The sequence below is a fragment of the Aphelocoma coerulescens genome, chromosome 20 (assembly GCF_041296385.1).
Source record: "Aphelocoma coerulescens isolate FSJ_1873_10779 chromosome 20, UR_Acoe_1.0, whole genome shotgun sequence".
In the NCBI taxonomy this organism is placed as follows: Eukaryota; Metazoa; Chordata; class Aves; order Passeriformes; family Corvidae; genus Aphelocoma; species Aphelocoma coerulescens.
In genome coordinates, this window is record NC_091033.1 from 1,969,100 (window position 1) to 1,978,548 (window position 9,449).

At 49.0% G+C, this 9,449-nt stretch overlaps 1 protein-coding gene across 1 annotated transcript; it reads left to right on the forward strand.

Moving 5' to 3' along the window:
- The first annotated feature begins 2,605 nt into the window (after positions 1–2,605).
- Positions 2,606–6,837, forward strand: SRSF6 (serine and arginine rich splicing factor 6). The gene is made up of 6 exons (XM_069033922.1): positions 2,606–2,888; positions 3,085–3,233; positions 4,510–4,637; positions 4,805–5,013; positions 5,561–5,650; positions 5,766–6,837. The coding sequence occupies exons 1-6, from the start codon at positions 2,782–2,784 to the stop codon at positions 6,127–6,129; spliced, it is 1,047 nt and encodes a 348-aa protein (XP_068890023.1). The 5' UTR covers positions 2,606–2,781; the 3' UTR covers positions 6,130–6,837.
- The last annotated feature ends 2,612 nt before the right edge of the window (positions 6,838–9,449 follow it).

Sequence of the window (9,449 nt, forward strand, 5' to 3'; positions counted from 1 at the left end):
GTTTGGGGATTTTTCCAACCTAACTTTGCTTTTGGAAGTGGGTTTGTCACGTTGTCTCATTGCAGGAGAACAAATTCCCTTGTGTGCTTTTGTTTGGTACTACCTGTTGTCCCAGGGTGGGCAGGGCCAAAGCTCGACTCTCTGCGTGCACAAAAACCAGCCAGGAAGCACAGGGCCTGTGATCATTCCCACTCTGAGCTGAACAGGCTGGATTTCATCTACTTCCAGGGCACGGCACAGGGATGTTCTCCCCAGAAAAGGTGCTGATGTGAACACCAGCTGAGGGCTCAGAGCTCAGAGGTTGCGTGGATAGCACTTTGCCATCAAGAATTTCTTTTTTCCCTGTTGGAACAGGGAAGGAAATTCCTTATACTGAGAGGCAGAGATGTTGAAATGAGCATCATCACCCATGAGCGAGCAGCTTTTATGGGCTGTGAAAAAAGCACTGAAGGGCAGATACTTGGAGAAAGGCAGTTCCTCAGGGCTCTGGTCCTGAAGAGCATCCACCTGCAGGGAAGCCCTTAAAAACAGGCTGAGTTTTCCACCTTATCCTTGAACTTTAGTCCAGGCTTTCACACTGCCTTCACTGGGCACAGGATGCAGCTGTCCAATGGGGTTGTTTCCAGTGGGTCTTACAGGCAGCTCCATAGGTGCCAGCACAGACAATTCCAGGTGAATGCCCCTATCAAGGGTTTTTAATTTTGTGCCAGGGAGTGGTTTCCTGGGGAGAACAGGAGTGGAAAGTAACAGAATCCAGCTCTAATGGGGAGAGGAGCTTTGGGACTAGGCACAACAACCTGCAGTTATCCCAAAGGAGACACGAATGACTGAAATAATGGATTTTTTGACATTTTAAGTCTTCGGTAGAATTCATCCTTTATTTCTGTGTATGCCCCACATGGCATATGCAATGGTGTTGCTGCCCAGAGGAGAGGCTCAGAGACACTGGGACACTTTAGTAAGGAACAGTTTTCCCACTTACCAGTTTCTGAGAAAGCTCTGGTGCTTCAGAGCTTGTTCTCCAACAGAACAGCTAAACGTGGAAAATCCTGAGTGTGAGCTACATCCCAACACTTCCAGGAGAGCTTTTATTACAGTAGGCTCAGGGCAAGGTACAACATCTCTCGTATGTTCCTCTCTGTGTTGGGCTATTCAAGACTTTAAAAAGCCTTTTGAATTGTCTACACAGAGATGTGTAATGGCTAAATTTACCTGCAAGTCAAAATATCTGTATATCGCAGGAAAAAATAATACAGCAACTTGTAACTTAGTGACTGAATTGTGTGAGTCTTTTTAAAGCACACAGAAAACATTCCATGAATTTGTGAAATCATCCAAGCCCTGTCCACTGTAACAGGTCACTCACTGCCTGTTGCACTACATGAATCAAGCTTTTATTAAATGAGAAAAAAATGAGACTTGAGAGATTCTCCCAGTTCTGTAACTCAAACTCAGCAGTTGCCTTGTTACAGATTCACTCAGGGAAAGGGATGGCAGTGGTGGTGCCCTGGGCTGTCACAGTCAGGGGTTTTCCAGCATGGAAGCATCAGGTGAATACAAGCTTCTTTTAAAGCAGCTGGGAAAAATCCTGGAGTACGACTAAATGTGGTCTTTTTACTATTTTGATTATGTAGTATGCAACATAAAAACGTTATCTGCATTAGAATAGAAATGCTTATATAAAAGATAAATATTTAATGTAATACAATCTAATAATTAGATATATAGAAGTTTGTCTCAAATATACAAATCTGAGTGTACACTATGAATATTTTGAATGTAAAGCCCAGCACACTGTAACAGTGCATTTATCAACATATGGAGAGGATTTTTATCAACAGATTGGGAGAATTTTCCTAATTCAGAACGTTAACGGGAGGTCAGGGCACGCTCTTGGTTAACGGGAGGTCAGGGCACGCTCTTGGTGACCCCGGGCTGGTGGGAATTCTCCTGGGAATTCTCCTGCGCAGCTGTGCCTGGAAAGGACTCCACAGACAGAGCCCTTGGGGCAGCCCAGGCTGTCAGGAGGCCGTGACAGGGCTCTGGGACTGACCCCGAGGGCTCTGTGGGACTGACCCTGAGGGCTCTGTGGGACTGATCCCGGGAGCTCTGTGGGACTGACCCGGAGAGTTCTGTGGGACTGATCCCGGGAGCTTTGTGGGACTGACCCTGAGGGCTCTGTGGGACTGACCCCGAGGGCTCTGTGGGACTGACCCTGAGGGCTCTGTGGGACTGATCCCGAGAGCCCTGTGGGACTGATCCCGGGGGCTCTGCGGGACTGACCCCGGGCACTCTAGGACTGATCCCGAGAGCCCTGTGGGACTGATCCCGAGAGATCTGTGGGACTGATCCCGAGAGCTCTGCAGCACTGACCCCGGGGGCTCTGTGGGACTGACCCGGGGTCAGTGTGGAACCGGACCCATGAGACGCCCCGCAGACACGGCGCATGCGCAGAACGGCGCGCAGCTCCCGCGCGCCCGCCGTGTCCCGCCCGCGCCCCCGCGTGCGCACGCGCGCAGCGCTCAACCACCGGCTCGCCGAGCGCGCGGCGGCGCGGTGACGTTGGCGTGGGCCCCGCCTCCCGGTATAAAAGCGGCGGCGGGCGGCGGGCGCCATTGTGGTGCGCCAGGCCCGGCCGTGCGGAGCGGGCCCGCAGCGCCTCCGCCCCTCGCGCCGCCAGCGCTCTCGCTCCTTCTCTCTCTTTCTCTTTCTTTTCCTTCCCCTTCCTCTTCCTCCTCCTCTCCTTTCCTCTCCCTCCCCTCCTCCCCCCCCGCCGCGGACATGCCGCGCGTCTATATCGGCCGCCTGAGCTACCACGTCCGGGAGAAGGACATCCAGCGCTTCTTCAGCGGCTACGGCCGCCTGCTTGAGGTCGATCTCAAAAACGGGTGAGCGCCCTTCGTCCGTCCGCCCCTCCTCAGGGCCCCGGGCCGGGCCCGTCCATGTCGCGGCCGCTGCCGCGTGGCGCCGGCGCAAGATGGCGGCCGGGGGGGGGGGAGCGGAGCGGGGGGGCCGCGGCGGCGTCCCGGGGCCGCGACACTGTGCCCCCACCGCCGCCTGACCGGGCCTTTCTCCTCTGCCCAGCTACGGCTTCGTGGAGTTCGAGGACTCCCGCGACGCCGACGATGCCGTGTACGAGCTGAACGGGAAGGACCTGTGCGGGGAGCGGGTTATCGTGGAGCACGCCCGCGGCCCCCGCCGCGACAGGGACGGCTACAGCTACAGCAGCCGCAGTGAGTCCGGGCCCGTCCCTCCCCGCGGGGCTCGGGGCGGCGGCGGGCAGGGCCGGGGGCGGGCAGGGCTCGGCTGGCACCGAGCCCCGGGGCTGGGGGGGTCGCTAGCGGGGGGTACCCGGTGCACCGCTAAGGCTGCAGCGTTTTCCCCGGCACCAGCGACGCTCTCGGGTATCCCGGAGCAGTTCTGGCTGCCAAATCTTGGCGTTCTAGAAAGGGTTTGTTCTGCTAATTAACGGCTCCAGTATTCCTGGGAGCGTTTAGATGTGACAGCGATGTTGCATCAGTAACGTTAGTGTATAAGTATCGTTGTGTAACTGGGGGAGAATCGCTCAGCTGTGAACTTTGATGTGATTGATTCAGTTGGATATATGGGAGGGGCGGGGGGAGGTTTTGGAGTAGGAGTCTGTTGTGCTAAAGGGGGGGATGTTGTAAATAATTCCGTGCTCAGCTCGCTCGTGTAGCTTCTTGAGCTGAGCTGTGTAGAGCTTGAACGGCCTAGTACTGTAATTAAAAGTACTAAGGTTGGTTTTTCGGTTGTGTCTGGAAGCGTGGTGTTGGGAGGGGTGGGTTTCTGTCTTTTTAAAAAAAATCAAATGTATGTTGTTTTAAAATTGTTGCATGTTCAATTCAAACTTTTTAACAAGTCCTTGATGTTTCAATTTAAAAGTGACCAGTGGGGCTGAGGCTGTGTCCACTGAGGCTAAGATGACTGCCTTTCCTGGCCATGGCTTTTCCATACATTGTGTGACCCTTGCCCTATGACCCTTTGGCTGACCTTACCGGAAGCCATGACGACAGCAGCCTTTTGCCATTAGACGCAGGGTGATGGTGAGGATTCCAAGGGTTAGACAAAACTGGTTAAACTGAACTAGGTGACTGTTACCTTGCGTGTTTTGTGGCCAAACCACCACCAAAAACCTCATACTGTGATGTAAGTACTTAGTGTAACTAGTAAACGTTTTTGTAAAATGTAGAAATGCATGTAATCAGTTAAGTTTTATATTTTACAATGTTCTGTAAAATAAAACTTAGCAAGGTGAATCTAATAAGGAGCAGTCACTCTCTAACAGATCTTAGGAGCACAGACTTGTAGGATGTTAGTCTGTTTGATTTGCCATTAATATAGATCATGGCAAAATTGCAAAGTTTATTGGAGGCTTAGCAAAATAAAAGTCCTACTCCAGTAAATATGACTGTTAAACTAACTTTTTCAGAACATTGAGCTTCCTTCATGCTAGGAGACGACCTAACTTTGTTTCTTTGTACAATCAAGGTGGGGGTGGTGGCGGATATAGCAGTCGGAGACAATCGGGACGAGATAAATACGGACCGCCCGTTCGTACAGAGTTCAGGCTGATTGTTGAGAACCTTTCCAGTCGCTGTAGTTGGCAGGATTTGAAAGTAGGTATTGATGTTCTGTGTGAAGTCTGTTGCGAATATCAGGAAGCAGTAGCTTCCTTTAATAGCAATGTTGGTTTTGATGCAGTAGAATAATTAAAAAGTGTTTGTGCGCATTGAGTGCTGCTTGCAGAGCCCTGCGTTCTGTGACTGCCCTGTGCTCCCCACAGGATTTCATGAGGCAGGCTGGGGAGGTGACCTATGCAGATGCCCACAAAGAACGTACAAATGAAGGCGTGATCGAGTTCCGGTCATACTCGGACATGAAGCGTGCCCTGGACAAGCTGGATGGCACAGAGATAAATGGCAGGAAGATCAGGCTGGTGGAGGACAAGCCACGCTCCAGCCACAGGCGATCCTACTCTGGCAGCAGGTCCAGGTAACTCGAGGGACACGCTGGTCACTGCAGCAAAAATGGTTACACTCAGCATGGGGATGGGTACCCTACCTGCAGCAGTTACCTTCAGCTGATGGTTTAGGAATAGAAGGAGGCCTCAGAGTGTAGAAGGGAATATTTTACATTATACAGCAAAGCCAGGTTTGAGCAGTTTTTCACATTTAAAACCTCAGATGTGATTCACTGACAATATGTTGAACCTTCCCTGGTGGGACCACCCTTGCTTGCTCTTGAGAAGTTCTATAGCAGCTGTTCTCTGTTAGATTATGCTACTAGATAGCACAGTGTATTAGATGCATTCAGGAAGATTCTTGTCTGTGAGGATGGATTTCCCAGAGCAGCTGTGGCTGCCCCATCCCTGGAAGTGTCCAGGGCCAGGTTGGACAGGGCAACCTGGGCTAGTGGAAGGTGTCCAGCCCATGGCAGGGGGTGGAACAAGGTGATATTTAAGATCCCTTCCATCCTATACTTGATGATGAAGGGGCCACCAGGCAAAGAGAAAGGGAATGACGTTTTAAATGTCTTGCAGGTCACGATCCAGGAGACGGTCTAGAAGCAGAAGTCGGAGAAGTCGGAGCAGCCGCAGCAGATCCCGTAGTGTCTCCAAAAGCCGTTCCCGGTAAGTGCCGCAGAGTTAACGCTGCCAGTGCAGGAACTCCATCACTGACATGTTTACAGCTGCTGGAAGTACAGTGCAGGCCATGCAGAATAAACTCTCTCTCTCTCTTTGCAAGATCTAAATCTAGGTCACGAAGCAAAGACCGCTCCCGTTCCAGATCCAAAAGCAGGAAGTCCAGATCAAAGAGCAAATCGAAACCCAAGTCTGACAGGGGTTCACGCTCACACAGCAGATCCAAGGAGAAGTCGGAGAAGTCCCGGTCCAGATCCAGGTCCAGGTCTCGATCTCCCAAAGAAAATGGTAAAGGGGATGCTAAGTCTAAGTCCAGGTCCAGGAGCAGGTCTCGCTCCAACTCTCCGCAGCAGCAGCCGTCTGCCAAGGCTCGCTCTGAGTCACCACCCAAAAGAGCCGCGTCCAGGTCCCGCTCCAGGTCTCGCTCAAAGTCCCGCTCGCGATCAAGATCCAGTTCGAGAGATTAGGACTAGAGCTCTCCTCTCACCTTGCACACTCACGGAACATTTTCCTACCTGTCAGGCCATTAGTGTTATGTTAGTACTTCAGAAGTTGGTTTTTTCTCTTGCAGGAATGAATGGCCTAAGAACTAAGTCATACAGCATAAAGGTTTAATTTGTATCCCAGACTTGACAGTACCAGGCGAAATGGTGGTACAAAGCAGGAAAAGTCCCCCTTTTGTAGAAATTCAGCTGAAAGTTTGATTTTATAGCATTTCTGCAGGAGTAACTTAACTACTCTTAAATGCAAAGTGGTTTTTATATTAAAAATAAACTGAATATAAACAGGCTTAAATACGGGCTTTTTGAAAGTATCCTTTTTTCTTATTTTTTTCATGGCATTAGAACTATGGGTATCATTAGCTTCGTAGGTTTCAGCTTGCTGCCAAAGGCAGGATTGCCTTGCTGAGCAGGTCACACAGTTTATGTTAATTCTGGAAGCAGGCTGCAAACTGTATAAACCAGTAACAGTACTAGGAAGGTTTTAGACCAGCAATAAACTCAAGTTGAAGGACTTAACCTTGTACCTTAACTTGCCAAAAGAACATTCCCCCCATACTGAGACTGTATTAAAGGTAACAAAGGTACTCTGGAACCTGTATCCTACAGTATTGCTGAAAACCCCTTCGTTCCAGACTTGAAAGAATAAAAGCTTTCTGACGTTTTTTGCTTGAATCTCAAGTGTCACTGTTGTCAGACATGAAGGTGTCTCTTGGCCATGGTCCAAGTCACTAGTCTGTTTGGTTTGTCAGCCTCTGAATCCCCATTGGATATTAAACCCAGGTAAAGAAATCTGTCTTCCCTCCCCTTTGACTCACTTATGTTAACGTTTTGCTTCAGACTAGGAGAACTATAATCCTCTTGTGTGTAGGTCCGAACTTTATTGGAAATGTAATCTCTTGGAGCTAGAGTTCTAGTTTTAACAAAGGCTTTGCTAAACCACAGTTGCCAATTCACTTTAAATTGTGGAATAGGACTCGTCCCAAAATTTCCCCTTTATAGTTAAATTGATTTTTGTAACATGCAGTAGCAAACATTAGAACTGCCTTGTACTCTTTATACAACGTGTAGTTTGACTTGTATAAAATTAAATTGGTGGCTCAAACTCTTGTGTTCATTGCAGTGAAATGGGATTCTTGCTCTGCCTTGTGCTGGGGAAATCACAACTTACCTTGATTTTTTGGAGAAACTGCTTTGGTTTAGGGAGAGACTTGGTAGCTCTTGAAAGGCTCTTGGTGGTGTGCTTGAGACCAGTACAAGCTCTTTGTGTCCCAGTTTTGTCCTTTCTGCAGGTGTGGCTGGGTGTGACAGCTGCACCTCTGGTCCTGAGTTACACACCTGCCCAGAGGAATTGGGTCATCACGGGACACATGTGAAGTGTCAATTGATGCCAACCTGTCTTTCCTGGAATTTCTTTATGCTGTAAACAATTCTCTTGAAATTCAGTTTCTAACCATTTCCTGATGATCTCTAGAAAGATGCACTTTGCCTGCTGCAGGTGAGTGTCCATGCTGGTGGCAGAGGGGATCCTAGTGCTCAGTTCCGAGCTCACGTTCCTGGAACCTGGAGTGGTTCCGTGCCTGGTGTTGCCATAGGATCAGGTTATCAGCCTGGGTGCTGCAGTGTTATCTGCACCTGACCCTGGTGGTAATTTGTGATAAGGAGTTTTTGGGTTAAATTGGAGCTGTTTGCTGAGGGTGGTGTATTTTAGCAAAATGAGAAGAAAAATGGTGTTGCAGTGTTGATTGCTGCAGGCTCTCCGATGGGAGGAGTGTACTGGGGGCTTCCTACAGAATTCAGACTGGGCAAGAGCAGTTCAGGTTTACAGCCTTAGTAAGGTACACTTGAGTTACTTACTTGAGTTAAGCTCTCTTGGTTATACTTCTGGTCATGGAGTAGGTCAGGCTTCAGAGAGAACTGCCCCTCTTCATAAAACAACTTCATGGAGAACTCTGGTAAAATACACATCACAGTCCTAAAGGATTGAGCTTGGAGCTCAGCAGGTTAAGAGGTACATGTGCATATTTCCCATATGTGTCTTGTGTGATAACAAGATGTTGATGGTTCTTTGTAGATAAAATCCCATCTTTCTAAAACTGACCCCAGTGCCAGCCCGAGGATGTCTCAGCCTCTGAGGCCGTGGGCACCCAGGCTTGGTCAGCACTGCAGAGTGATGGCTCTCAACCAGCTACACTCAACTTTCTGAAACGATATGGCTGTGACAGTGGTTGTGTTTTGAGTGCTCTTTATTCATGAATTACAGGGAGGGGCCAGATTGCATTGAACCAATTTACCTAAAACTCCTTTAAATACCAAGATTTCTTTCTGTGTTAATGGAGCCACGTTGCCGTGTCCGGTCTCCTTTGGCTGCTGTCCTTCACTGTGCAAATGAAGCAGGGATTCCTTGGCATGACTCATCCTTCTGGATGGGTTTCCTCTGGAAAGCCAGGAGGATTTTGGTAGTGCCAGAGCCTGAGCCAGGCAGTGAAGTGCACAGTTTGTGATAATGCTGTAAGGAATCAGCAAAACCCAAACACCCTTAGTGTCCCAGCTCTGTCAGCAGCACTTTTTGTGGGAGTGGAACACACTGAGGCTGTTGTGTGTTGGTGATCACAAGTTGTGATTATTCCTGAGATCTCTTCTGGGTGTGATGAGAAGGGTTGGGATAAATCTCCATACAAGAGTAAAAGGCTGCAGGACCTGCATGCTGGCTGCCTGTGCTTTGCTTTGCCTGCAGTAGCAGCAATAGTTTGATGGCAAAACCACCTGGCATTGTCATAACTCATTTTTTAACCTGACCCTGGAAGGAACTTTTTGGGGATGTGCTTCAGAATTGGGGCTACCTGACTTTTTTTTTTTTTTTTTTTTTTTTTTTTTTTTGCATTTGGTATAATCAATATAAATTTTTCTTTAAAAAGACAAAAGAGAAACCTGCCTTCTCATCAAGTGTGGGCTGCAGGATTGACAAAATCTAAGTGTCCTGCAGCAAATTGTGAAGGAGAAATCAACGCTACCATTAAAAGTGAAACTTAGAATCTGGGACTGTACTTGAAAAAGGCATCCCTCCATGTATTTCAGGTTTTGACATACATGCAAGTTTCATCCTTAAATCATAGAATCACAGACTGGTTTGGGTTGGCAGGACCTTAAAGCTCTTCCAGTGGCACCCCCTGCCATGTGCAGGGACACCTTCCACCAGAGCAGGTTGCTCCAAGCCCTGTCCAACCTGGCCTTGGACACTTCCTGGGATGGGGCAACCACAACCTCTATTTGACTCACTTCTTGGT